The 27,988-nt window shown below is 61.3% G+C and overlaps 2 protein-coding genes across 3 annotated transcripts in view; one reads left to right on the top strand and one right to left on the bottom strand.

Moving 5' to 3' along the window:
• The window catches only part of CACNA2D4 (calcium voltage-gated channel auxiliary subunit alpha2delta 4), a 64,937-nt gene that overhangs the window by 660 nt on the left and 36,289 nt on the right, over nucleotides 1-27,988 (bottom strand). The window contains exons 27-37 of the mRNA XM_043439899.1: nucleotides 6,670-6,731; nucleotides 5,403-5,447; nucleotides 5,170-5,232; nucleotides 4,213-4,283; nucleotides 3,787-3,862; nucleotides 3,310-3,362; nucleotides 2,982-3,037; nucleotides 2,535-2,555; nucleotides 1,616-1,733; nucleotides 605-717; nucleotides 44-126 (exon numbers count right to left, since the gene is read on the bottom strand). Coding sequence (XP_043295834.1) covers nucleotides 44-126; nucleotides 605-717; nucleotides 1,616-1,733; nucleotides 2,535-2,555; nucleotides 2,982-3,037; nucleotides 3,310-3,362; nucleotides 3,787-3,862; nucleotides 4,213-4,283; nucleotides 5,170-5,232; nucleotides 5,403-5,447; nucleotides 6,670-6,731 — 761 coding nt within the window. The remainder of the gene's footprint in view (nucleotides 1-43; nucleotides 127-604; nucleotides 718-1,615; nucleotides 1,734-2,534; nucleotides 2,556-2,981; nucleotides 3,038-3,309; nucleotides 3,363-3,786; nucleotides 3,863-4,212; nucleotides 4,284-5,169; nucleotides 5,233-5,402; nucleotides 5,448-6,669; nucleotides 6,732-27,988) is intronic.
• LRTM2 (leucine rich repeats and transmembrane domains 2) lies at nucleotides 15-26,042 on the top strand. 2 transcript variants are annotated; one of them, XM_043441487.1, is made up of 8 exons: nucleotides 15-818; nucleotides 7,935-8,107; nucleotides 10,864-10,946; nucleotides 11,199-12,438; nucleotides 17,998-18,206; nucleotides 18,659-18,791; nucleotides 20,852-21,442; nucleotides 23,937-26,042. In XM_043441487.1, exons 6-8 carry the CDS (start codon nucleotides 18,728-18,730, stop codon nucleotides 24,389-24,391), a joined length of 1,110 nt encoding a protein of 369 aa, XP_043297422.1. In that variant the 5' UTR covers nucleotides 15-818; nucleotides 7,935-8,107; nucleotides 10,864-10,946; nucleotides 11,199-12,438; nucleotides 17,998-18,206; nucleotides 18,659-18,727; the 3' UTR covers nucleotides 24,392-26,042. The 2 variants fall into 2 exon arrangements, with proteins under 2 accessions (XP_043297422.1, XP_043297423.1); XM_043441488.1 differs by lacking the exons at nucleotides 15-818; nucleotides 10,864-10,946 and having other exon boundaries at nucleotides 7,705-8,107.

Here is a 27,988-nt window from a genome sequence, read left to right as displayed (position 1 = left end):
GGTTTGGGGATGAAGACCCCCCCCCCCCCGCCCAAGCCCCTACCTCTGGATGGAAGGCGTGGCAGGTGTCCGGGCGCCGGCGGAGCTTCTGGGAACGCATCCTGTTGCACTTGACGGAGGCGTTATGTGCAGAGGTCACTGTTAAGGTGAACACAGCTGAGGCGGAGCTGATGCTGGAGCCTGTGCGTGACAGTCGCTCAGTCCTGTCTGACTCTGCGACCCCAAGGACTGTAGCCCGCCAGGCTCCTCCAGACGTCTATAGGATTCTCCAGGCAACAGTACTGGAGTGGGTTGCCTTTCCCTTCTCCAGGGGATCTTCCTGACCCAGGGATCGAACTCAGGTCTGCCGCACTGCAGGTGGATTCTTTACTGTCAGAGCCACCCGGGAACCTCTGGGGACTCAGTTCTGGAACCCCTGGTGGGACTGACTGCCTCACTGTCTTCCGGGGTCAGAGGTCAGCCCTTAGAGCCGTGGGAAGGGCAGGGTGTTGGTGGTGAGGGTGGCTGGCCCCACCTCTCTAGATCTGAGCCCCTCAGTGATGACCCGCCCTCCCTGCTCCCCCGTCCACCCCGTCCCCCCCCAGACTGGAGCCCCAGAGGATATATTTGACCTCCTCCGCCTCCCGCAGCACTGGCGGGAAGATGCTGCAGTCACAGGTGCGGTCCGTCACCAGGAGCAGGAGGTTACTGCTGGGGACCTGCTGCATCACAAACGACCTGCGGACACGAGAGCGGTTGGTCCGTGGAGGCTCTGAGCAGCCGGACGCTGGGCTTCAGGGAGGCTCTTCTGGAGATGGCACGAAGGCTTGGGGGCCCAGGTCAGCTCCCTGGTGGGAGGCAACCTGGTTTACGTCTCCCACAAGCCTTTGCAGCTGCCTTGCTCCTTTCCTAACAGATTGGAGGGAAGGAAGCCCAGACATCTAGGGGGATAGGAGTCGCTCTTGACGTCTTTGGGGAACACAGGCCTAAGTCAAGACCGAGTCAAGTAAACAGGCCTGTGTGGAGGGGCCGGCCCCCATCGGTGATACAGTGCTCAGGCTTGGTCACAAGGTGGCGCCCCAGGCCCGCACGCTGCCCGATTAGGAGCCGGGTGGGTGCAAGCCGGTTGTGGTCACTGGCTCAGCCGGTGTGTTGGCCACAGACACTGCCCGTAGGCATTTCCTACGGGGTAGAGGATTTCATACGTGCACATGCACACACACGCAGCACACCCACGTGCCCATACACACGTGCACAACAGACTCATATGTACATATTCAACTTTCTTCACACCATATGAAGTTGGTATTATCCCTGTTTTGCTGATGGGAAAGCTGACGCCTTCTGGGTAAAGTGACGCACCCAAGGTGCCAGGTGCCCCAGCCACTCCTGGAACATCCTCCAGCCTCCCGGTCCTCTGCGTGGACAGACGCCTAAGCGAGAGCTGGCCCTCCTTCCCCGAGTCTGCCCTGGCCTCAGGGCCATCTCTCCTGTCTGCCAACACGGACACTATGCCGGCCCCATCCCCACCTGGCTGCCATGCTCTGGGCCGAGGCCTGTGGTCCCTCCGCCCAGGACACGGGCACAGAGGCCTTGCCGTGGGGACCCCTCCCGGCTTCCTCCCCTCCCCGCTCACTTCTGGCAGGCGCGGCACTCCATGGTGCCGCTGGCCTCCCGCACGGCCGTCTGGTGGACGAACACAGGGTAGGCGGTGTCGCAGGGCTGCAGCAGGTCCTGCTTCTTGTGCTTGTGGGCTGCAGGGACACAGAAGGGCACGGATGTGGGGCCTTGGTCACCCCCGTGGGGGCGGGCCTCGGCAGCCTGGGCAGTGCGGTCACTGCGCCGGGGGGAAGACATTCAGTCTGCTGGCACATGGCAAGCCATCAGGACTTGGGGGTCCGGAGGGGAGGGAGCGGCTGTGCGTGAGTGACGCCCTGGGTGACCCTGGGGACGCCTGGCTCTCTCCTCACCGTCAGCGGTGAGGTCCAGGGGCTGGGAGGAGGTCAGGGGCAGCAAGCGGGGCGTGGGGGGCCTGGGAGACGACAGCCCTGCTCCCTGTGGACGGTCCAGTGGGCGCTCTGCAGACACAGCTCCCAGACAAGCCCTGGGCCTCCCCCCTCACTGACCCCACGGTCACTTAGAGGTGGGCGGGGGGCAAAGCCCAGACTTGCTGGACTCCTCAGTGGGGCCTGTGTGGTCACTCGAGCGGGCTCAGAGAGGACTTGGCAAACTCAGAGGCCTGGCAGCCGCCCTGGGGGACCCACGTCCACTCCTGGGTGAGCAGATAGCTGTTCCCTGTGTGGCGCCTTGGCCTCTGGACCACAGACACTGCCTTTTGGTGTCGTCAGAGCTATTGCCCAGGGGAGGGCTGGAGGGTTCCGTTTTCCCCAGGGCAGGGCTGTGATCGTGTGGGATGAGGTCTGGGCTACAAACCCACCCCTAAGGAGCGAGGCTCTAAGTTGGGAGGGGCCTTCGTTATTGAGGAGTCCTGGAAAGAGAGAGGTTCCTGGGACCCTCCCAGCCCAGCACTGGGGCTCCTCGGCCACTCTACTTACAATGATGGAAGACGGTCTTGGCTGTCCAGGATGTGTGGCCCAGCACGGGGTGGCGATGATGGTGATGATGGTGGTGTCACATGGTGTGGGCATGATGTCACATGGAGCAGATGATGTCACACAGGAATGGTCAACATCACATGGGATGAATGATGTCACATGGATGATGTCACACATGATGGACGACATCACATGGGATGGATGATGTCACATGGGATGGATGATGTCGCATGGGATGAGTGATGTCACACAGGATGGATGACGGCACATGGATGATGTCACACAGGTGTGTGGTGTCCCAAGATGGCGTGACATCACACAGAGGTGAGGGAAGGTGATGGAGGGGCCGACAGGATGGACGTGAGTGGTGGGCCCTCTGCAGTCCCCTCCCCCCAGGTGGCGGCTGGAATGATGCCGGGCTCTGGGCTCCCACACCCGAGCACTCACCCTCGGCCCCGTGGTCCCCACGCCAGGAGCCCCAGGCCCTCCACTCCAGCAGGAGCCTGTCGGATAGAAGTGATCAGAGATCTGCTTGCCCACCTCACCGGTCCCCAGGCTGTCTGCCCCTTCCCCCAGGGAACCCTTGTCCAGATGCTCCTGGGGGGCAGAGGCCCTCCCCTGGCAGCTGCGTGCAGGAGAGGGCACCATATGTGCCTGGCTGGTTCCACCCCGGACCTCAGCCTCCTCCTCTGGGGTCATGGGGACCTCAAGCAGCTCCCTTCAAAGGGCCCCCTCATAACCCACCCCTGCCTGAAGCCCCCAGTTCCTCACTCACAGCAGGAGCTCATTCACCAGCCACCTGGTAGCCGTCAGGAGGGCAGAGATGGGCTGGGGGGAGAGGGAATACACTGTGAGCCCTGGGGCCCCCTCACTCCATCAGAGACCATGCCCCCGGGCTCCCCCCACCTCCTCCCAGCAGCGGGATCAGCGGAAAGCTGTTCTGGGAAGTTCCTGCTGTAGAGCAGGTGATGCCCGTCATCACCCTGGGTGGCATCTATGGGATCCCTGACGGGTTGTGGACGGTGCGGGGGTGAGGGTGGGAACCAGGCAAGGAGGGGGCTGCAGCTGTCCCTCTGCTGAAGGAGTTGCCCTGACACCCCCCACCCCACCCCCACTCCCTGCCAGATAAGACCGGGGAGGGAGCGGTCTGTGGGCGGCGGGGGCCTGGGAGAGGGCCAAGGTGGGCCCTGGTTCCTGGAGAGAAAGGGACAGGCCGCCATCTGGTGGAGGGAAGCCCTGGGGGGACACTCACGCTGACCAGGGGCTGGGAGGCGCTGTGGTGGTGGGTCGGGGGTCTGCACATGGCCTGGTAGTCGTACATGGTCACTCTGAAGCCAGAAACGGGACAGGGTGAGTCCAGACCCCACCCGTATTCCACCCCCACCCCGCCCTGGGAGACTTTGCAGCAGGGTTTTCGTCAGCAGGTCAGAAAATGACATTTCTGGGCTTGGGCTGCTCAAAGAGAAGGGACAGCAAACCTAGTTTTCCCTCTCAGGCAGACCTCAGCCCTTCCCACCCCCGCAGGTCTCGGGCTTAAGGAGGTTGCTTCTGCAGCCCTGGGGGTCCCTGTGGGGTTCTGAGGTTGGGATCTAAGACGCGTCTGGTCTGTTTAGCATCTGACCCCGCCTCCTCTGTATGTGTTTTGGGTCGGGGGTGGGGGGGCACCTGCCCCACTTACTGGCTGAACACCCCCATGCTGAGCAGCTGGGTCATGAGCGCACCATCCACCTCCCCCAGGAATCGGCCCACCTGTGAGGGCAGGAAGAGGGGGAGAGGGAGGGACAGGGGGTCGCTCCAAGCTCCAGACTTCACCTGCATCTGGACTTCCCCTCCTGGGCCTCATTAAGTGTGTGTGTGTGGGGTTGTACTTTCTCCTCGGCCGCTCTGGGTCCAAGGGGGTCCTGGGCATGTGGCCAGGCAGTGTGATGGGGCACCTCCAGGCCAGGCTGACTGGTGAGGATGGACTTTCCCACCCGGGAGGTCCAGACGAGGGGAGAGAGCGTGAAGAGGGGAGTCCAGAGCCCGGCCTCATGGAGGTGGGAGGGTGGGCGCTGAGGTCTGAGCTTGTGCCTGGAATTCACATGCAGAAAGGTGCCCCCAAGGCGACGGGCCCACCTGATGGGGTTGGTGCTCTCAGAAGAGACCCCAGGGGGCTTCCTGCCCCTTGTGCCGCTGGGAACACACTGAGAACCCTGCCCCCCGGGGGGCCCCTTGGGCTGAGCCCCTACAACTGTGAGCATCTTTGTGGTTCGTGAGCCGCCCTGGCTGTGGGCTCTGCTCCGGATGTCTGAATGGACTAAGGTGGGGGGCGGGGAGGCAGATGGGAGTAGGTGGTGGGTGGCAGGAGGGGGCTCAGGACTCTGGGGTGGGCCCCCAGGGCAAGGCTGCAGACAAAACCCGGGGGCCTCGGGGAACCCCCCACCAATAGAGGGGGGAGACAAAACAGACAGAAGATCACCTATGGGCATCTGAGGTGAAAAGGCTGGATTCTGGGGTCTCTCAGTGCCAGCTGTGGTTTCAGACTCTCTACTTCTTGTCTCTGGGCCAGGATTATTGCTTCTGGCCTTTTTCTGACCGTCGAGGTCATTGGACGATGTGACCTGCCCCCCCTAGTTCCGCCTCCTTAGCATCTTACCTCCTGGGGCCTCTCTGAGATCAGGATGAACCCATTGTTGTCAACGATGAAGCAGTCCAGGTCCTGGGGAGAAGCCCAGAAGGAGGTCAAGGCCAGGCCCTAACACTGACTTCTGGTCCTGCTGCCTGCCCGCTGGACCATGTGGGGAGGCCTCCGTGTGGAGCTCAGGCTGGGGAAGGAGGGGCTGGCCCATCAGGGGGACGCCTCCCCCTTCCCACTGGGGAGGCACTCACACTGTCCTGGCAGCTCTCCGGGCATGGCCCCTCCGCAGCACCACACTGGAGGGAAGGACAGAGCCGTGAGTTGTGTATCCGTGTGCATGCATGTGTGTGTGATGTGTGTGACACGTGTGACACATGTTATGTGTGTGACATGTGATGTGTGACATGCGTGGTGTGTGACGTGTTGTGTGTGTGACATGTGATGTGTGATGTGTGTGACGTGTGTGATGTGTGTGTGATGTGATGTGTGTGATGTGTGTGATTTATGTGATGTGTGTGTGATATGTGTGATGTATATGTGATGTGTGACGTGTGTGATGTATTTGATGTGTGTGTGCTGTATATGTGTGTGATGTGGATGTGTGATGTGTGTGATGTGTGTGTGATGTGATGTGTGATGTGTGTGTGATGTGCCTATGATGTATGTGATGTGTATATGATGTGATGTGTGTGTGATGTGTGTGATGTGTGTGTATGATGTGTGTGATGTGTGTGTGATGTGATGTGTGATGTGTGTATGGTGTATGTGATGTGTGTGATGTATGTTGTGATGTGTGTGATGTGTGTGATGTGTGTGATTGTGTGATGTGATGTGATGTGATGTATGATGATGTGTGTGATGTGTGTGTGATGTGTGTGATTGTGTGATGTGATGTGTGATGTGTGTGATGTGTGTGTGATGTATGTGATGTGTGTGTGATATGTGTGATGTGTGTGTATGATGTATGTGATATGTGTGACGTGTGTGTGATTGTGTGTGTGATGTGATGTGTGTATGATGTGTATGATGTGTGTATGATGTATGTGATGTGTGTGATGTGTGTGTGTGATGTGTGTGTGCATGGTACATATGTGTGTGGTGTGTGTGATGTGTGCATGATGCATGTGATGTGTGTGTGATGTATGTGATGTGTGTGATGTGTGTGATGTGTATGTGATGTGTGCATGATGCATGTGATGTGTGTGATGTGTGGTGTGTGTGTGTGTGATGTGTGTGTGCATGGTACGCATGTGTGTGATGTGTGTGGGGAATGGAGCCCACAGGACACCTGTGGTGTGCATGCAGGGGTGTGTCACATCCTATGTGGTGTGTACACACGGGGGAGGTGTGTGGTATGACGTGTGTGTGCACCTATGGCGTGTTCCTGTCCTGTGTGCCCCATGTGTGTGCACGCGGGGTCCGCGGCTGAGATGCGGGCAGGACCTCGCCGGTGGCAGCAGCTCAGTGCACAGGTCGGGGTCCTCACGCTGAGTGTCCTGCCCGCACCCTCACACCCACCTGCTGGGTGGCGGCCCAGAAGCTGCGCTGCAGGAACTCCATCCTCATCTGGATGCCCACGGCTGCCGAGGAGCGGGGCGGGGGCATGGCAAAGAGATGGTGAGAGAGGTGTTAGATCCTAGTCCAAGAGAAGGGGTGCATCCACAGAGGGGTGGGGGCACCTGGCAGCCTGGTGAGGGGGCGCGTGCCTCTGTCTCTCCAGAGCCGACAACACCAGAAAATACCCCAAGATGTGATGATGAGGTCTAGGAGCCAGGAGCTCGAGGTGGGTGCCTGGGGAGGCGGTCCCACTTTCCCACTGAGACCCAGGCTGGAGTCCAGGGTGCTGTGGGAGGCGACACCCCTCCAACACCCGCTCAGGCCCCCACATAAGAGGCTCCTCCTTACAAGGCAGGACCTGGTGAGCAGGCCTGCAGGAGGCTCCCAGCCCCAGAAAACCCGGCTCGATGCTGCTGCTTCCAAGAGCCACCATGCCTCTCTGGTCCCCAGACAGGCTGGGAGAATGCGAGGTGGTGCCCAGAGGCTAGAAGAAACCTGGGCCTGGAGAATAGGAAGACAGGCAAGTCATAGAGAAAGAGAAAGCATAAGGAAATGAGGCCGCTTCCTACCATCAGGAACGAGGATAAGATAAAATGCCCTTGGTGTCAGACAGCTCAAATCCCGAGCGTGAGTCCACACGGCAGACGGCTTGCGGGGTTCCATGCCCAAGTTACCAGCCCCTAAACACGAAGAAGACCTACCGCCCGGGGTCTCTAAGGCCTGTGACCACGCTCTCCTCTGGGCCTGACTTGAGCCCCTGCCGGGAGGGCGCTGATAAACCAGGGCAAGCCCCCCTTGAGGTCTGTGGCTCCCTCTTCTGTGAAACAGGGATGGGTTGGGGTCCCCAGCATTCTGCCATGTTCACGAGACCACGTCATCCCAATGGGGAGGTTTCCCACCACAATCGGGGGCTTCGTTGCTGCTGTTGGGTCTGGGGGTGGGGGTGTGTGAGAGGAGTGGGTGGGAAGGAGACATGATGCTCCCGTCCCCCATGTCTCCCTACAGCTGCAGGAGGCCCCTCAGCCCTGCCCGTCATTTTTCCTATTACAACCTCCCCTGATGCCCTTTTTATTTATTCATTTTTAATCTTGGCTGTGCCGCAGGGCATGCAGGATCTCAGTTCCCTGGCTGGGGATGGAGCCTTGTACTGGCAGCATGGTCCTAACCACTGGGCCACCGGGGAAGTCCCCTTGCCCTTCATTTAGACAGACTTCTCTCACCTGTAGGAAGAAGCTGAGCGAAAGAGGAGGCACCTTCTCACAACAGCCAGAGGGGAGCAGCGTGAATGGTTCGGGATTCAAGAAACCCTGACCTCAGCCTCTGGGTCCAAGCTCTCAGACTCTTTCTAGAGCTAGACTCAACCTCGCAACTCCACCGCTCAGGGCCGGGTCTCCTGGAGGTATGGCATTTCCAAACTGGGAGAAATTCTGGGATTCTAATTCTGGCGTCTCGAGAGTGCGGGGCCAAGGTTTCCCTAATGAGACAGGGTTTTGAGGCTTGTGGGTGGAGATGGAGGAGCAAGGCCCCAAGCCTGTTTTCCGGAACAAGGGTCCATCTCACAGTAGGTCCACGAGCCCCCCAGGCCCTAGGCCCTGGTCCTAGGACTTGGGACATCTTTCTGCTTGCTGTCAGTCCACCCTGGTCACCAGTAGGCATTTCAGACTTCACATGGTCAAAACCCGACTGTGGCTCTTTCTCCCCAAACCTGAGCCTCCTTGAGACCCCTCCCCAAATGAGGCCACGTCACCCACCTAATGGTCACCATCTTGCCACATCCCGCCAGAGTGCTGCCGCCCTTGTTCCCAAACTTCATGAACCTCCCTGCTCTCTCCACCCCCACCACTACCCCAATCCACCTTAATTAATGCCCCAGACCCCTGAACGGATCCTTCCCCACGGAGCATTGAGAGTGACCTTCCTGAAGGTTAAATTGCGTCTCTCCCTTGCTCAAAACCTCCCAAGGCCTTCCCACTGCCCTCAGAATAAAATAGAAACTTCTCTGTGGTTTGGCATCCAAGGCCCTGCCGATCTCTCTGCTTTCAGCCCGAATCTCCAACTCCCTTGAACAAGTCTGCTCCCAACTCAGGGCCTTTGCACCAGCTGCCCGTTCCCTTCCACCACCCCCACCTCCCCAGAATGCACTTCCCTAGAATTAATGAAGCACTCCTTCTCACGACTGGATCTCAGTGCAAACAGCATCTCCTGGGGCCATGTCCTGACCTCCCGGATAACGCGGTCCTCCCCTCGACTGGCCATTCACACTCTATCTCATCACTCTTTATTTTCTAGGAAGCATGACATTTACTTTCCTCATCCATAATCTGTCTTGCCCCACCTAGAATGGGGGCTAACAGCGGGCAGGGGGCTGGAATTCCCTAGCCCAGAGAATAACACTTAGCACATAGCGAGGCTCTTGATAAATAACTTTTTGAGCTAAATGAAACAAATGCTTCTGATTTCTGCAGTCGGCCCCCTGACTGGAGAGCCAGTTCTGCAAGGCCTCCCCTTCCCTTGGGGGGGGGGCTCACAGAACTCCTCCCTCCATTTGGAGCCCCGCCTTCCTAGAGATGGGGGTGCTGGGTGCTGGGTGCTGGGCCTGGTGCCCTCGAGGACCCAGGGGAACCCACTAAGAGATGGGGAGTTCAGGTGAGACACAAAGAAGAATTTCCTAGGGAGGAACGGTTAGATGCTGAGAGCAGGGCTTGGTTCGGAGTGAGAAAGGCAGGGTGCGGGGGCAGGGGGACAAGGGGGCAGGAAGTGGGCATCTTCAAGGATTTAAGGACAACTCACTCACTGTGCTCTGCCACGCCTTACCTGGGGCTCGAATCATTTCAAGCCCTTTTGTTCAATGCCTGCCTCACAACCCGAGGCAGGGCTTCCGTGGTGGCTCAGATGGTAAAGAGTCTGCCTGCAGTGTGGGAGACCCGGGTTCATTCCCTGGGTTGGGAAGATCCCCTGGAGAAGGGAATGGCAACCCACTCTAGGATTCTTGCCTGGAAAATCCCATGGACAGAGGAGCCTGGCAGGCTACCATCCGTGGGGTTGCAAAGAGTCAGACACGACTGAGTGATTTCACTTTCACAACCCGAATCATGCTTTTCCACCCCATCAAAGAGCCCAGCCTCCCCCCGGGGAGACTCCAGGGTGGCTCTCAGACCTCATCCCCCACTACGGTGGGCCCCAGGTTGGCTGCCCCTGCCTGGCACTGCACCCCACCGCCCCCGCCACCGCCCGGAAGTCTGCTGTGTGCATGCAGGTGGGACCACCCCTCAGTCAGGGTTAGCAGACGGAGTGGTGAAGAGAGAGTTGGTCCCTGGCCGAGGCCAAGGGCGGGTGAGGCCTCCATCCTCCCAGGCTGCTGTCCTCACTCCCCCAGGCCTGTGCTTGGCAGGTCCTTGCATCAGAGCCCGACCTTGGTCCCTAGGGGGACCTGCCACAACCTGTCGGAGGGGGAGCGATCGGACCCCCTTCCTCCTGCCCCTTCCCAGCCTGTCCCCGGCTCCACGCCGCCTCCTGCCCTCCTCTGCCTGCTTCCTGCAAAGCAGTTTTTCTTTAAGACCCACTCGCTCGCAAGGCTGGCAGACAAAGAGCCTCAATAAGGCCACAGGCGGCAGACAGCTTATCAAGATGCTCCTCTTTGCTCTGCGTCCTGGCTGTCACCTCCGCGTTGCTTTGTCATCACAGACGGCAAAACAAAACAGCCGTGCGGTACACGCACAAATCCGCCCCGCCAGAGCCGCCGTGCCCCGGGAGTCGGAAACTCCATCATCCCTCCCTCGCTCTCCTGTCGACTGTGTCCTTGAAACCCAGCAGCAGGCTGTGCTGACCTGGGGTGGGGGGGCGCGGCTGCAGGTCGGCAGGGCCCATCCTTTACATAGCAGCTGGGGAGCCGGAGCTCAAGGACCTGAGACCTCGTCATCCACCTGCCCACTCTGGGGCAGTGAGTAACCCTGCAGTCCTGTTAACAAACAGCTAATGGCTGGTTTTCAGTGAGCAGTGGAGTCCAGCCTCTGGACCCCAACACCTGGCTGGGCTCTTCCATCCCTGCCCATTCCTCACTCAGCCAGGGGAGGCGGACCCCTCTTCTGGAAGGGCCCTCCGTTGTAGGCCTGGGGTGACCCACCCACCCACAGACAGCTGTCCTCTGTGATACAGGTCAGAGGAGATGGTCCAGCTGGGCACATGCACCAGGACAGGAGTTCTGGTTGAGTTTTCAAGGAGGGGGAGGTGTCCTGCGGGTAAGGAGAGGGTTCCAGATGATGGGAAGGACGTGCTGTCCTGGGAGCAGCCAGGGGACCAGGGGATGTGGGGGGCGGGTGGGGGCCAGTCTCACAATGCAGGGTGGGAGGCTGGGATCCTGGGAGGGAAGGCTGCTTTCCCTCCAATGCTCCTGCTGTTGCCCAGCATAGCAGACAGAGACAGAGGGTGCAGGAGCGTCAAGGGCTCTCTCAGCTTGCACCCAGTGCTGACCACAGACCCCCCGCAAGCAGGCGAAATGGAAGAGAGACGTTGGATACCCCTGACAAACACGCCATGGATCCAGCCATCAGGCAGGTTTTGAGAGGTGCCAGGAAGTTCACCAGGGTCCAGCTCTGGCCGGAGGCTCCTCCCCGACTGGTCCCTGACGTCCTTTCCTTCAGGTCAACCCCTGCCTTCCCTTGGAATATCGATTTCTCTTAACGCCTCCATCCTGACTGGCTGGTAGAGAGGCCTCTGAGCTCTTGATGTCACTCTGTCCCCATCCAGCCAGAGGTCCAGGCTGGGGAGGGGGCTGGGTTTGCCCGCCACTCCCCCTCCCCCCAGCCCCCCCGCCCCTGCGCTCCTCCGGGCTCACCCAGGGCTCTCCAGACAACCTGCCCCCAGGCCCCGGCCCAGCCTGCCTGCGTCTCCCTCCCCAGATAGCCCTGGTCTGGGGTCATGAGGCTCAGTGACCTCTGTATGTCTGCATGCTCCTGGCTCTGTGTGGCCTGGGGCCCCTCCCTGGAGGACTTCAGGCAGATGGGCCCTCGTGCACCCATCCAGAAGATCTCCCTTTGACCAAGACCGGGTTCCGCTTTCCCCTCCTGCAGGCACGGTGGGAGATACGCGGCCCCCACCCCAGAACAGATTCAGAGCAGCTTCCCGCTTCCCCGGGGCCTCTGTGCTCTGGGTCCTGCCGCTCAGTCCCCAAAGGGAAGGGGAGAGGGGACAGAGCCCGAGGATGCTGTGTGGGGGGCGGCCAGGGCGGGAAAGCCTGCGTTGGCGGGGAGGGAAGGTGGTGGTGGGGAGCGCTGGTAAACAGCAATCCTGCCCCTGGAGCTCAGGGTCGGCCGCATCTCCCCCTGAAACGGGAGCGTTTCAAGGGTGAGCGCCTCCGGTGTGTGTGCGCCCGCCCGCCCGTGCGCCCGCCTCCCGTGTGCGCGCCTGTCGCTGTCATCGCGGATGTTCCCCCGCTGTCACTCCGCTGCTCTCGGCTCGCACACACGCGCCCCTCCCCGCCTGCCCCTCTCCGCGGCTCCCTCTGTCCCTCCCTCTCCTCCTCCGGGTGTCATTGACCCGGCAGCCCTGGCCCCAGGAGGAGGCGGCCGGCCGCAGGCGTCCCTCCCGCCGGTGCGCTGCTGCCGGGTCCTGCTGGGGACCCAGGTCCTGCTGGGGATCGGGCTGTGCCGCTGTCTGATTCCTCCAGGAATTCCAGGAGGGGCTGGCTGGACGGCTCAGACCTCTGATTCAAGGGGCTTGTTCGCGCCAAAGGTGAGTGCTGAGCGCTCGGCAGGGGTGCGGTGGGGGCGGGGGGGGGGCGTTGCAGGAGCTGGGCTTGGGGCCCGAGCCCATCCTTGCTGGGTTCTGTGCCTGCAGGGACAGCTGCTCTGCCTCCTACCTGGGGGCAATGGCTGGGGCTGGACTCAGGACCGGACATCTGGGCGGCTGAAGGGCACAGGGAACTCTGACCTCCCGGTGTTGGGGACAGGAGCCAGGATTCTGGCAGAGGAGGAGGGAGGAGGCAGCCACGGGGCCAGACGACAGGCCCGGTGGCATAGAAACCATCCCTGCAGCATGCGGGGTGCCAGCCGGGGGCCCTGGGCCACCTGCATGCCCAGCTCGGCACAGACAGCCCCGGAATCTGGGTGCCATGGGAAGGGGGCACAGCGGACGTCTGTGGGGTAGGGGGCAGCCTGGGGCACTGGACCTCGGGGGCCTGTCTGACGTCTCTACAGGACGCCCTCAGCGTGGGGCGCTGGCTCCCAGGAGGCTGCCCTTGGACGGGGTGCAGGGGAGCCTGAGTCCCCAGGCTCCAGCGGATCCTCCCTGGGGGGCGTGGCTGGGAGTGGACGAGGGAGGGGTGCCTCCCAGCCCTTCCTCCTGCCCTTCCTCGAGGCGCTGGATCAGCTCTCAGCCCACCCAGGCCCGGTGGTGGCCCCGGGATCCAAGCTGAGGCTGGAGTCCCCCAGATGCACACCCCCTCTACCTACAAAGGGGTCAGGAAGCCTTGGGAGGGGTGGTGGACTTAGCTTAGGGGCGGCCAGGACAGGACAGTGCAAGTCAGAGGCCCCCTAACCAGGCGTCTGGGCCTCCTTGTCCTCCCCCTGAGCTGTTGTCTCCTGCCTGGGGTGGGTGGGGGGCAGGCTGGCACCTGGCTGTCAGGCCATGGCTGGGCATCACCTGGTCTGACTCAGATTGACACCCGGCAGCTTAGATAACTACACAGGCTGGGGTGCTGGGGGGCAGGCTGAGCACATGGAGACGGCGGAGGAGTCTAGCCGGGAGGGAAACCCGCAGTGATCCCCCCTCCCCACTGCACAGGCTCGGCTCTGCCAAGAGAGGGAGACCAGGGAAGCCAGCCGGGGGTGGCGGAAGGAGGAGGGGGAGGCTTCTTAAGATCCGATCTGGCTCTTTTGCGTTTGCCTGGAAGCTGTGTCTGGGGCCAAGCGAGCAAACCCTGCCCGCATTTCAATCCCCAAGCTGAGGAGCTGGGAGGGGGTTTGTAAAGGTTGGGGTGCCAGGGGAGGTCTCTCCCCTCCACTACACAGATCAGACCTCATCCCCTGCCTGCCCGAGGCCACCACTGAGCCTGGTCCAGAACCTGCCCAAGAGCAACTCCTGTGAGAAGTGATGGGGGTGGGGGTACTTTATGTCCGTCTTCCCAGAGGGTCTGCTTGAGATTGGGAGTGTCTGACAAGAAAGCCAGACTGCAGGAAGTTGGGGATGAAAACGGGACTCGCATTTAAAAATGAACCAGGAGGCTGTCTCCTCCAAGAACAAATTTAGAGATTTAAAAAAACCTGTTTCCGCACTGCTTGAGCCGCTTGTGTTCCGGGTGCTGGGCAGGGAAGAGGTGGGAAGGGCCCGGAAGGCCAGGCCGGTGGTCGCAGGTGGAGGGCACAGCCCTGTGCCACCCCCAGGGCTCAGCGTGGGCACCCTGGTCCTGCCTACGGGGGGCCTTTGGGCTTGGGTGGGCGGGAAGGAGGCGCTGCCCTCAGGGCCCTAGGCATTGGCCTCAGCCCGGCCTCTCGCCTCTGTGACCTTCACCTCTCCGAAGAACGCAGGGTGCAGAAGTCTCATTCTGGGGTGGAGATCCAGGGGAGAGGGTGTGCAGCTGGTTGGCATGATGTCCCAGGGGCAGGCGTGCCGGTCAAGGCACAGTGGACGTTGTTGGCTATGGGGCGTGGACCCAGGATGGACAGGTCTCAGGGGGATGGACTTAGGGGGATGGACGTGACTGGGCAGCAGGGAGGAGGGGCGTGGACGCCAGGCCTGTGGGGTTTGCTGGAGGTTTCTAACTGGAGACTGAGCCAGCCCTGCCTGGAGGAGGAGGCGGGTGGGTGCAGAATCACAGAGAGATCTGAGGCCCCCCTAGCTGGGTGTCTGCGGGAGACAGGAACACGGCAGGCCGCTCCTTCCTGGGGCCAGGCGAGGCGGCCGCCCCTGGGTCTCCAGGGGACTCTGGCCCTCGAGTCTCCAGGGAACACGGCCCCCCACGCAGCTGGGAGGGAGCACGTGGGCCCTTCTGCTCCAGCTGCCGCCTCCTGCCCGTCAGCACCTTCCGCCCCAGCTTCCCTGGAGCTCCCAGCCCACTTGTTCACCTCAGTGCACAGCCCCTGCTGCAGGGGTTGTAGAAAGCATCCTCCCCACCCCCACCCAGGAAGACTCCTGCCCCCCAGGACTCTCCCCATAGCATCTGTGGGCATCCCTGGGAAGGAGGGCGTCGGGGAGGGGGCAACCAGTTTGATAAGAACAACTGCGTCAGGTACTCAGACTGTGGACAAGGAGACACGGGGTCAGCTGTGAAGCTGGGCAGCTGAGAGGGTGCAGCCCGTCCCTGCTCCCTGCCTCCCGCTCCGGCAGCCTCCATGTGCAGGCAGGGCAGCGCAGAACTGGCCCAGAGGCCTGCAAAGACAGCCGGGTTAGCAGCCTTGCCACTGGACTGCTCCGATGCAAGCCTGCCACCTTCCACTGCCTGACCTGAGACAAGATACTGAATCTCCAGAGTCTCCGTTCCCCCATTTGCAAGTGGGGCTGACAGCGCATCTCAGCCTGGGGAATAGCTGGGGGACCAGGGACCACGCACAGCTGCTTGTGGCTATGGTAACGCGTCTCCCCGGTCCAGAGCCTTCCTGCAGGAGGTGATGCTTCCAGCACCCCTACCACTCCTCCACCGCCCCCTGCTGCCTGGGCCCCTGACACGGCCCCCCAGGAGAGGAGTGACCTAGCCCAGGGCCCTTCAGACTTGACCAGATACATGAATTGCCTGGGATCTTGTAAGAGACAGGTTCCAACCCTGTCAGCCTGGCCTGGGTCTAGAAAGTCCCTGGGGAGGCTGGTGCTGTTGACCCCCGGACTGGCCTTGAGTATCAGGGGGCTGGGTGGGGCAGAAAGGCCCGTTTCTGCTCTGGGGCGGGGTGCACTCAGGGCGCTCGGCCCTCAGCTCCTGACCTATCTCCACCCAGATTCTCTCAGCAGGGCCTGGTCTGCCCTCTGCTCTGTGCCCCTGTCCCTGGACTGGACAAAAATGCCCACAGGGCTGAGGGGCTTGGAGCCTGGAGACCCCGCCCACCCTCACTTGTTTCCGTTCTCCACCTGGGTGGGGTCTCCCCTCCCAGATGGTGTGAATTTATTCCTCAGCGGCCAGCGCCTTCCTTAGCAGCTGTGCCCCTAGCTTCCTGATGTAGGTCACACTTTCCTAACGAGGCTGAAGGCTTCCGAATTTGGGGGAGGTGGGGAAGGGGGTCCTCAGGTTGGAGGTGGGCTGGAGGGCAGAGTGCTGGGCCCCGGGGTCCCTGAGGGGAGCTTCTGGGGTCTCCAGGCAGGCAGGACCACTCCCCAAGGAGCACAGTCTGCAGCCCGTGGACCTGGGGAGGGGTTTGTTCTTGTCAGGCTTCTCTGGAGATCCCAGGGCCACCAGCGTCTCCTCCCCCAGACAGTGGCTTTAATGGACCTGGCTGGCTTTAATGCACCTCACGCTGGGGGGCGGGGTGTCAGGACCTGCACTCAAGTCACCTTCACCGACAGGTGCTCACTCTGGGGATGGGGTGGGGAGGTGGGGATGAGCCCAGATGGGCATGGGGCCTGGGCTTGGGGGAGAGGGTGCTCTGCCACCTGCCTCTCCATGGCAGCTGGAAAGGCCCGTGGGTGTGTGGGTCCGAGGCGGACCCCTAGGGGTCTCTCTCGACCTTGCTTCTAGGCTGGCCGTCCCTCTCCCGCTGCCCCATGCACCTGTCTGCTGGGGGCACTCGGGAACTGCCGGAGGGGCGGCATCTGAAGGTGCGTGAGTGCATGCGTGTGCGTGTGTCTGCACGTGCCCTGGCTGCACACTCTCTGGGGTTGTCTCACCACGTGCTGTGTTGGGAGCGTGTGTGCACCCTTCTCAGCCCACACCTACATGTCTCCCTGCTGGGGCCACTGCCGGGGACCGTCACCAGGGACTAGGCCTCTGTCTCTGGCCGGCCGTGTGACCAGGCTAGCTGCTCTTGGTCTCTGAGCCTGGGTGGCCGCTGACCCACCCGGTACCGGGTGAGTGCTGCAAGCTGCTGACATGAAGGTCCTTGCTGGCGGGAGCAGTGAGGGACTGTTCTGAGGGTCGGGGCTGAGAGGGTGGACAGTGACCTCGGTGATGGCGGTCTGGAGGCTGTGTGTGAGCCCGGCCCATGGCGACCACCATGTGACGACTGCTGGCCTGGCACAGGCTCGGGAGCAGAGGTGTGAGGCTGGGGGCAGGAAAGAGCAGTCAGCAGCCAGGCTTGTAAGCTGCTGACCCCTCCCTGGGGAGGATGGGGGCCCCGCTGTCTCCCTGCATCTACCTGAGGTCACCTAGACTGTCTTCCAAGACAACATGTCCTGAGTTCAGCAGACATGAACTCGCCTCCCACGATTAGACTGATCTCATGGGGGACACCGTGTTTTGCTCATCGTCTTCGAGATAAGGAGACTGAGACACAGTGAGTTGATGGGGTTTAACTTACAGAGCGGCTGACAGGGACTTGAACCCAGAGCCCACCCTGACCTGGGTGTTTCAGCCAGGAGCCCATGGGGTCTGGCCCTGGAAGGTAGGGGGGTATCCAGAGACGACCCCTGAGCTGCTCCTCCACCGCCGAGTCCAGGACCCTGGTCCATCCTCAAGGCTGCTCCCTCACCCCACATCTGCCCAGCGTGCCTACTCTGCAGCCCCTAAGAGGCTGTGAGCCCTCCAGAGCAGGGGATGGGGGCTGAAGTCCAGAGCCAGGTGCCCCCCCCAACAACAGTGGTCCCCTCCCTACTGCCCTCCATCCTGAGCGGCCCCCACGCTAAGCAGATGCCCCTGCCTGGCCACTGCTGAGGACCCGTGGGTGCTGTGCTCCGACTGGGCTTGCAGGGCCAGGAGGCAGCTTGGCAGCTGTGTGGAGGGGGTGGGGGAGGAGGCAGGAGAAGCCCCTGGTGCCCGAGGGAAGCCCTGCTCGGTGATGAGATTCCAGGGCTCAGCAGGCCCCCAGCAGCTCCTCCCACCTCCTCAGCGTCTGCTCGGCTCTGCCATTGGCTCCTGGGCTCCCAGAATTAAACCGGCTGTGGGAGGGGGAGCGGGAGGCTGCAACCTAGAGCCACCGGGGGGACCCATGTGGCCGCCCTCTGCGAGCAGCATCACAGCCCCCCTCCCGGCTGGCCTTCCCCACCTGGTGCCAGGCCCAGCTGTGATGGGGCCCTTGGCCACATCGGGAGGGAAGCAGGGAGCGCCTGTGCCATTGGGTTGGGGCGGGAGTGGGTCCCCTGGGAGGCGGAGCCCCCCTCCTTGTCCTTGGCCCTGCAAGCTCACCCTCTGCCCGGCCTGTCTCCCCACTGCAGCACGAGCCCCTGAGCTGATGAGTTTTTCCCCAGATCTGCTGGAGGCGGAGGACAGAGCACAGCCGCTCCCCCACTAGGAGACCGTGGAGGGAAAGCAGGGGGCTGCCCCGCGGCGAAAGCGGACCTGGGCCTCTCCCGCGACCCACCCACCGGCTGACCCACCGACTGCCCCTGTGCTGGGCCTGGTCTCTGCCTCCCCGGGGGCCATGGTAAGAGTGCAGTGGGGTGGGGAGCCAGGTAGCCCTGGCTTTCAGCACCTGGGACGGGGGGGGGGGAGACCTGTTCACAGAGGAGGCCACATGACTCCAGACACGTTCAGGAGATCATGCAGGGAGATAAGGAGAAGGGGCAGGCAGAGGATGGGGGCTGGGGCGGCGGGGGGGATGGACGTCTCCTGTATCTCCTAGCCCGGAGCTCAGTGCCGTCTGGGCTCCATCTGAGGGCTCCCGGGATGCCCGCCTGCACCTGCACGCATCCTGACTCATCCAGGGAGGCTGAGGTTCCTGGGTTCTCAGCCCCCTCCCTCCCCTTCTCCTCCAGCCAGGGAATCAGAGCTGAGAAGAACAGGAGAGGGGTGTAAAGAGACACCGGCCACCTCCACAAGCCCTGGGCTGGAACACCCGATGCCCGCTTTGCTCAGCTCTCTCTCCCACTCTCTCAGGACTGACCGAGCAGACAGACGGGGGCTCCTCTCCCCGGAGGTGCGGGGCCTGGCAGCTGTGCAGCCACCATGCTGGCCCCGGGCGGCCGCCCTGAGCCGAGGACCTGGCTCACTCTGTGGAGGCAGATCTCTTGTGAGTCGGTGGAGGGGGAGCAGGGTCGGGCATCAGGGCTAGCGGGGGTGCAGGGACCATCTGCCCGGGTGTCCGTCACCAGCCCTGCCCTTGGTTCCAGGGGAAGAGCCACCTCTGAGCTCTGTGGTGGGCTGATCGGGAGCGGGGTCCCACATGCAGTTCTGTCCCCTTAGACGGGACTGCTCCTGAGCCCAGGGGCCCCAGTTCCATCTCTTAATGGCAAATCTCTTGTCCTGCTTGGCTGCAGGCTGAGTGGGCCTGGAGCCTGCTGTTAGGGCCCCAAGATGGAGGGAACCAGCGCTGGAACACGGCGCTGGAAGGGCTTTCGGGGTGTGGTCCAGGCCCTCCCCTGTATATGGGGAACCCGGGCCGCCCACTTCCCACAAGGGAGACTAGTGAGCGGTCGGGTGAAGGAAGCCCTGGGAATTCTCGCACAGCTGACGGGTCAAGGCTACAGGGTTAGAGGTAAGAACCGTCCCGGGGGCACGTCCCTCCACCTGACCTGCCGGCGCCTGGTCAGCCCTGAGATGCCACCGCCCCACGACATAGGCGAGCTGAATTATTCACCACGCAGAGCGGCTGAGCTCCGAGATGCCCAGCTCCCCTTTCAGCCTCCTTCTAGAATCACTCAACACCTCGCAACACATGGCTCTGTTTTCTTGTCACCAGAGCTTTCACGCCGGCCTAAATTTCTCAGGGCAGGGGGACGGTGACCTCTAGTCCCGTTGGTCCTTCTGAATGGGGAGGCCGGATGGGCTGAGTGTTTCTCTGGGCAAAGTGGGGCCTGAAGGAAGGGAGGCTGACTTCCGAGTGGCAGGGCGGGGGGAGTTGGGCAGGCTGCCTTGACTGCAGTCAGCTCAGAGGACGATAGGTCAGCGGTCCAGCAGGTGACCTCAGGTGGACGGAAGGGCCTCCAGTTGGCATCCCTGGCCCTACCGGTGCTCATTTCCCCACTGAGAACAGAGAGGCTCAGGTGTCAGCCTGGTCAGGCCTCTCAGGTGTCACTGACCCTCCAGGAAAGGGGGTGCAGTCCTGTCCTGTTCCCTCAGGCTCTGCCCTTCGGGACACCAGACACCAGACCCCTGCTGGACATAGATTCAGAGCCACCCCCTCCTGGACCTGGTCAGGGAGGTGTTGCCTCTCCCAGTGGAGCCAAGTGGTCAGAGTGGGTCTGAACTTTTCCATCACTCCTTGGCTGGGGCCTTCCTCTGGGCTTGGCCAGCGTCCCTTCCTCTCCGTGGGGATACCCAGGAGGACAGCAGAGGGGGCTTTGCGTTCACTCTTAGAAGGGTGGACCCCGGAGTGAGCTGCCCTGAGGCGGTCTTCTCTGAGTGACCCCCTGCAGCCCCGCCACAAGGGCTCTGGGCAAACCATGAGACCACGAGAGGAACGCTGCCACCGGATTCCTCCTGCAGAAACTGGGGACGGAGCCGCCCGCTGAGGGCAAGGCCTAGAGCGAGAACAGATGTGGGGCGTGTCCGGGCCCAAGATTTCTGTGGCTCGCACCCCAATGTCCTCTGCGTGGAGGGGGAGCTGGCGTCTCACCCCGTCATTTCCACAGTGGTCTCGGGATGGGAACTGGGTGCCAGGGCTCCCTCCTCACCCTGAGGTGCTGGCCTGTCTTGGATGTGGGATTACTGCAGGCCGGGGTGGGGGGGCTTGGTGTGCCCCTTGGTGCATACGGCACAGCCCCCACCCACTCTCTGTGCAGCTCTAGATGCATGTCGGGGGTGGGCACCGAGAGAAGGGAAGAGAATCCTTCCCACGGCAGTGCCCCTGGAGAGGGATGTGGAGGGTCCCCTCACAGCCCCACATCCTCTGTCGTGTCAACGTCTATCATGTCGGGGGTCCAGGCGCCTGAGGGGACCCACCACAGGGGATCTGTTCACGTGAGGGTGCTGCAGGTACTGAGTTCTGTCTCACGTGGTCAGGACACGCTAGTGCACACTTGTGGGTGGGCCATGGGGATCCTGGCAAGGCCCTGTTGTGGGATTTGCACGAAGGGGACAGCAGGAAGAGGTGGTGACCATCTGTCCCTCTGTCCCCCGTCCATCCCCCAGGGCTCGCCTGCTGGATCGCCCTGTGTGCGGCGGAGGCCGTTCCCGCCTGCCCCTTCCCCTGCACGTGCGACGGCCGCGGCCTGCAGGTAGATTGCAGCGGCCTGGGCCTGACTGCGCCACCCCCGGACCTGCCGGCTGCCACGCGCAGCCTCCTGCTCCTCAACAACAGGCTGAGCTCCCTGCCTGGCGGGGCCTTCGCCAACCTGTCGGGCCTGCAGCGGCTGGACCTCTCCAACAACTTCCTGGACCGGCTGCCGCGTGCGGCCTTTGGGGACCTGGCCAACCTGACGGAGCTGCAGCTCCGTAACAACAGCCTCCGGGCCCTGGACGCCGCGCTGCTGCGGCCCCTGCCGCGCCTGCGCCACCTGGACCTGTCCCTCAACGGGCTGGCCCGGCTCCCGCCCGGCCTCTTCGACGGGCTGCCCGCCCTGCGCTCCCTGTCTCTGCGCGCCAACCGCCTGCAGAGCCTGGACCGCCGGACCTTCGAGCCCCTGGCCGGCCTGCAGCTGCTGCAGGTGGCAGACAACCCCTGGGAGTGCGACTGCCACCTGCGGGACTTCAAGCGCTGGCTTGAGTGGTTCTCCTACCGAGGTGAGTGCAGGGGAGGCTGGATGGGCCAGCAGCAGGCAGAGGGGCTGGTGCTGCCCCTTCCTCCCGTGTCCCCTCCGCTCCGGCCGCCCTTCTCTGCCCTCTCTCTCTCCAGACTGACTCCCTGCCATGTGCTCTCCCTTCTGTGGATTTTCAGGACGGACTTGAACACACAGTATAATTGACCCCTGGGCATCCCTGGGCCCGGGGAAGAGGGGATGAATTAAAAACACCTTCACTCCTCTGAATAATGCAGCCACCTCTTACACACCCACAGTTTTGGGAGGTAGAGTAGAATTCAGATCCACAGATGCAATCCCATTTGCATTTTGACACTGATCTCAACTCCTCCTCCCAAGAAGTTCTGTTATCAAAGCTTTGGCTAAGAAGCCCAAAGCCTCTGGTTTCCAGTTCCTTCCCTTCCTCCTTTCGTTAACCCCAGGCAAGTCCTAGAAAAAGCTTCAAAATGATTAAATGAAATGGACAGGAGGGCAAAGATGTAAGCCTGGTTAAAAGCACCAGATCTGGGTTGGCTTCATGGCTCTGCCACTTACTAGCTGTGTGATCTTGAGAAAGTAGGCTAGCCTCTGTGGCTGTGCCCCCATCAGTGAAATGGGGCAAATAACAATATCTGCTTCAGAGAATCTCTGTGCAGATTAAATCGGAAACACATGGAAAGTAGCTGGAAAAGTGCTCAGTGTAAAGTGGGTCTGCAGTAAAGCTTGCTCATTTATATGTCCACATGCTTGCTGGTGGAAGTCATAATATTTAACCAGGCTTAACTAGACACATGACCAGCACGAAGTAGGGCTCCAAGAATATTTGCTAAATGAATGAATTGATGTGAAAAGGACTCTAATGCTTTCATCAGGCTGACTCCTTTTGTTTCAAAGTGTTTCCACAATCTCATTATTTGCTCAATATTCTCATACATTAGTTAATTAAAAACATTTTACAAATGATGAAGTGCCATAAAATATTAGTCACTGTGGTAATTTCTCCCATTTTTTGTGAGAGGAGAAATAATAATGAACATTTGTATAGTTTCCAGTTTCCGAGTATCTTTCCATACCCATGACCTGCTTGACCCCTTAGAGCAGCTGAGATGGTCATTCTTATGACAGCCACGAAAATCGAGCCTCGTGAGTGATTACGTGACTTAGGTCCTTTGCATAAGATGACGTGGCTGGGAAGGAGTTGGCCTCAGGTTTTTGGAGCAGGAAGGTGAGGTCGCCCCATCTCCATGGCCAGTTCCCGCCGGCACAAAGGCCCTGGACACATTTCACGGGGTGTAAGCCTTGCACAGGCGGTTGGTGGCACAGAGGATTGGACAACCAGACTGATGTGTGACCTGCAGGGGACGTCCTTGCCCCTCCAGACGGTCACCGGTCACAGGGAAGTAAAGAGCACGGAGGGGAATGTACATTTTAGGAACTTTTCACTGTTGGAGCTATTTTCCACCCTGCATTCCTCCAAAAGACACCAACCAAACCAAAACAAAGAACGTAGGCTTTTCTTGCACACGGGAAAGACTGATGTCTATTGTGTGGGGAGTCTGCGGCAGCTGGGCTGGGTTGGGTTGGGCGCCGGCAGGGATGAGGGGACAGGAGCCCAGGCTCTTCCAGGAGGGCAGGCAGTGCCTGCATCTCGGTCTCCGGACACTGAAAGAGGCCCAAAGGGGGTGTCTGGGTAGCTCCCCTCCTCTCGCCCCACCTGTGTTCTGCACCCGCCTCCCCCAGGTCAAGTCTGGCCCGGCCATCGTTTGGACGAGCCTAGGCAGCCTTTGTGGCCCTCACGCCCTCGTTGACTCTGGCCCCTCCTCTGCTCTGGGGGTCTTCGGAGTCCCCTAACAAGATGCCTCTGGGCTCAGGGTGCTGCGGCCAGGGCGCTGATGGGGCCACAGTTGCTCTAAGAAGGACACCACCCTTGTGGTTTCTCCTCTCCCTTCTCCAAGGAGGTACCTTAGGGACCAAGGTCCCTCTTGGAGGAGCGTGGCTCCGACTTCTGCCCTTGATGTTAGTGGGAGGAGCCCGGGGGCATGAGATGCTGGGGAGAACGGTGCCGGGGGTTACAGACGGGTCAGCAGGGATCAGGACAGTGTCTGGGTTACAGATGGGTCAGCAAGGATCAGGCAAGGAGGAGTATGGACTACATTTGGCTCTCTGCCCCTCCTTCCTGAGCACTGGGCGGGGAGTGGCCGGTTTGACTCTGGGGAGCAGGCAAGGTGGGGATGTCTGTGTGCTTCTCTGTCAAATAGGAACAGGAACATTGTCCACGTTACAAGGCTTCTGCATGGATTAAATGCCATCATGTGTACCTGCCTCACCGGCTCTGGGCTTCATACACGCTAGTCCCCCGCTTTCCTCTCCTATCGCCATGGCTGCAGGACTCACCGCCTTGCTGGTGGAAACTGGTCCTCCTGCGCCCTCCACGTGGAACCTGGGGCTGGGAGAGGGACTGCTGGTTCTCATCCCACCTTTTCTCTCTCCCGATGCAGGGGGGCGCCTGGACCAGCTGGCCTGCACCCTGCCCAAGGAGCTGAGGGGGAAGGACATGCGCATGGTCCCCATGGAGATGTTCAACTACTGCTCCCAGCTGGAGGATCAGAATAGCTCAGCCGGGCAGGAGGTCCTCGGGCCGCCCTGCACCAAGGCCAGCCCGGAGCCTGCCAAGCCCAAGCCGGGCCCCGAGCCCGAGCCCGAGCCCAGCACCGCCTGCCCCCAGAAGCAGAGGCCGCGGCCTGTGAGCGTGAGGCGGGCCATCGGCACAGTGATCATTGCGGGCGTGGTCTGCGGCGTGGTCTGCATCATGATGGTGGTGGCCGCCGCCTACGGCTGCATCTACGCCTCCCTCATGGCCAAGTACCACCGCGAGCTCAAGAAGCGCCAGCCTCTCATGGGCGACCCGGAGGGTGAGCATGAGGACCAGAAGCAGATCTCCTCCGTGGCCTGAGAGCCCGCCAAAGAGGGTGGGGGAGCATGCTGGCTCTCCCTCTGCTGTCCCCTTTCCACCTTCCTCCCAGCCTCCGCGGACTCTGAGCCTCCGGAAGTCACCAGCGTGACCAGCTCCTCCAGGGCCCCCCAGAGCTCTGGACCGCGGGCAGAAAGGACAGGTGTGCCACAGAGGCTCCTGGGCCTGGTGCCCCCATGCCCCTTCAGCCTTCCCTGCAGTCACAGCTCACAGCCTGTGATGCTCCCCACCTCTGGCTCGACTCATCTCGCCTGCATCCGGGGTGCGGGGCCGGTTTCTGGGACTCTCTTCTGAGCTGGGCCGATGTTGGGCCCAGCTTCCAGCGGCTGGTACCAACATGTTGTCAGACCAGCCCTGCCATTGGGACCGGTGCTTGGAAACCCAGCACCAGGCCCTGGCTGACACCACCAGGCCCTGCATTACCGACCTCCCTGCCCTGCTCACTGGTCACTTTCCCAGTTGCTTGGCGTTGCACTCACAGTCGCATGGGGACAGAGGTCGTAGGACCTCGGAGAGCAGAGCCAAGCCTCCCCCTTGGTCTTGGCACCCAGACCACGCAACCTCCTGCTTGCTGATGCAACCTCCCACAGCTGACAGGGAGAAGCCCAAACCCATGGCACGAGGATTCCTTTCAGATCCTCTCCAGGGGCCAAGGTGGAGCTGCTGGATGAGGCTGCTCGTTACCATGGTAACCCACTCACACCTCTCCTGCTGGGCTTTCTGGGGACACCGCTGGTCCAGAAGCCTCGAGGCTGCAGTGTGTGTGGACGGCGGGCCCTTGGGGGGTCCAGCTACAGACCACCGACTGGGCTTGTCCTCAGAGCTGCTGAAGTACATCCCTGCCAGGCCCTATGGGGACCCCCACCGCAACTCCCTCAGCCTGCAGCCCCAGAACTGTTGCTCTGCACCTTCATCCCCCGGCCTCCACCTTCAGCATCCCTGGGCCTGTGACCTCAGGTCGGGGGACTGGCTCATACTCTGTGACTGCCCTGCCAGCATATCCCAAGCAGATGCCGGGAGCAGGGAAAGCCACCTGCGTTCTGCTCAGTGGTGTCATTAGGGGGGGTCCCTTTCCCAGCGTTCTGTCCGCTCCATCTGGCTTCCCACAATCCTCACAGCCCCTGGACTGGGGCCCAAACCAGAGCACGGCCCTGGGAGCCCGTCTCTCTCTACCCGTAACCCCCAAGCCACCACAGGGACCGAGGCTGGGGGCGGGGGCTAGAGGGGGCAGTGCAGGCTCTCCTTGCCCAGGTCTACCCCCTTGGTCAGTGTGATCTGAGGTGAGTCTGGGGCTCTCTCTGCAGGACACCAGCCTCCCCAAGCTTATGAAGGGTCGGGTGCCATCAGGCTGGTTTCTGGCTCTGAGACGGGAGGTTTTGGGGGGGTGGGTACCCAGAACACGGGTCTGAGGCAGGACAAGGACGGGGGTGCCGATCGCAGGCTGCCCACCCAGCTGGCCACAGTCTTCCTTCTTTTGAGGTGCTGGCTGACACCGGATCTGGGGATTCGGGGAGTGGGGGAAGGCTGGGTGTTGTCAGTGGTGGAGTCTTAGCCTGAGACAGAAGATTTTTAAAGGCAAAATTATATTTCTGGTTTGTTGTTTCAGATGACCAATAAAGACTGTATTTTCCTACGTGCCTCCTGGTTTCCTTGGGCGGGAGGTGAGCCTGGAACTGGGAGCTGGGACAGCGTCCCCAGGCAGGGGCATGGGGTGTCCCCAGTCCCCTAAGGTGGATGGAAACTCCCACCCGAGGCCTGGCTTTGGGGCACCCCTGGAAGGGCAGTGGAGGAGCACAGAGACCCAGGTCTGCATCAGCCCTGCCGTGAGCCTGGCCACCTTGCAGCCAAGGGCTGACACTGTGAGGTAGGAGGTGCACCTATGCCCCAGGGACCCTGCTGTGTGATGGAAGAGGGGCTCCCCAAGGGCACTTTAGGGGGCCGGGTTTCACCAGCCTCAGGGGAGGTCTCTGGGTTTGCAGGAGGTGCCCCATTTAACGTCCTGTGCTTTTAAGACTGACTCCAGGGACAGGCCAACAGGACTTGGGGCTCACACAGACGACCTCTCCTAAGGGTTCAGCAGGTACAGGATCAGAATTATGGACTGGAGACCTGGGGATAGTGGCCAGGAGAGGAGGTGGGCAGGAGGACAAGAAGGGCTCTGGGTGGGTCGTCCACCTGCTGCCCGAGTGACCCACCTTGCCTGACTGGCCTCTGGCTGACTGGGCCTGGCCTACACAGGTCACAGTCTTCAGACCAAGATGGAATTCTCTCCTAACTGGGAGCCCTCCATTGGATGACCGCCCCCCCACCCCGCAACTCCCCAGCCCAGTGAGACAGGAGCAAACCCTAGGGAGAAGAGAACTAGTAGGCCCCTGTTCCAGGAATTTAGCTGGACCCCTTCTGGGGAGGGGATAACTGGGGGGAAGTCCTAGCTGGACCCCTTCCTGGGTGGGGGGTAACTGGGGGAGGACCCAGCTGGACCTCTGCCTGGGTTGGGATAACCAGAGGGCGGTGTCCCCCTGTAACCCTGACGGGTACAGCAGAGCTGGGAGACCAGTGCTTGTGGGGGCAGAGGACAGGCCCCCGCAGCCTGCACAGGTGTGGGTAACACACAGGTGCGCTGTTCTGGGCACATGAGGTCTGAAGGCCTGCCGGGCTCACGCAGGCGCAGATGTAGACAGAGATCCTCCGACCACAGCCACTGTGCTGGGGACACAGCTGCAGATGATGGCAGCCGCACATGATGCTCTCGATATTCCCCAAGCAGACCTGGCACTCACAGAGACTTGATAGTGGGTCCTGATCAGAATGATACATTCCTAGAAATTTTGCATAAACTCTTGAGAAGCAGCTGCTCAGCGGTCAAAGGATCCCTCCTTGTCCACCTGCCTGGCCCTTGGCTGGCCTTGAGGCTGTCCTTCCTCCTCCTCCCCTGCACAGACGTGGGGCGTGCGACCTGCCTGTGAGCGTGTGTATGCTCACATGTACACAAGGGAAGGAACCACCAGGACAGCACTCAAGGGGTCAGGGAGGCTGAACCACAGGCCAGGAAGAGGAAATTACAAAAGGAGACTGAAAGAAACATAATCGAAGGAGAAAGGTCTCCAGCGCCCCAGCCCCGTCCTATTGCATCCATGCCCTCCCTCCTCGGGAGCGTCAGAGCGACTGTCTGCAGCGAGTTAAACCACAGGCACCCGGACATGGTTTCCATGGCAACCCCTCCCGGCTCTAATTCAGCACTGAGTTAAAAATGATATCAAATAATTGGAGAGAGCAGGAGAGCACAGCCAGCAGCCTGACCCCCTGTGCCTTCCCTTCACTGGGCGTTCAGGTGTGCGGGAGCCGAGATGATCACGTCACAACTGGTCAAGGGGCAGATGGGCCGCAGACTCAGCCGGGGCCCCGGGATGGTCTCTAGGGCCTGGGATCAGCAGCCCAGGTGAAGGACAGAAAGGGACAGAGCAAGTCCCTCCTGAATGCCCTGCTGCACAGCCTCAGGACACCTGTGACCCACGTATTTGTGAACGACGGTGCCAAGCAACCAGACCCAGCCACTCGCTCCTGCTTCATCCAGACGTG

Source organism: Cervus canadensis, chromosome 21 (genome assembly GCF_019320065.1).
Source record: "Cervus canadensis isolate Bull #8, Minnesota chromosome 21, ASM1932006v1, whole genome shotgun sequence".
In the NCBI taxonomy this organism is placed as follows: Eukaryota; Metazoa; Chordata; class Mammalia; order Artiodactyla; family Cervidae; genus Cervus; species Cervus canadensis.
This window is presented reverse-complemented; position numbering and strand designations above follow the sequence as displayed.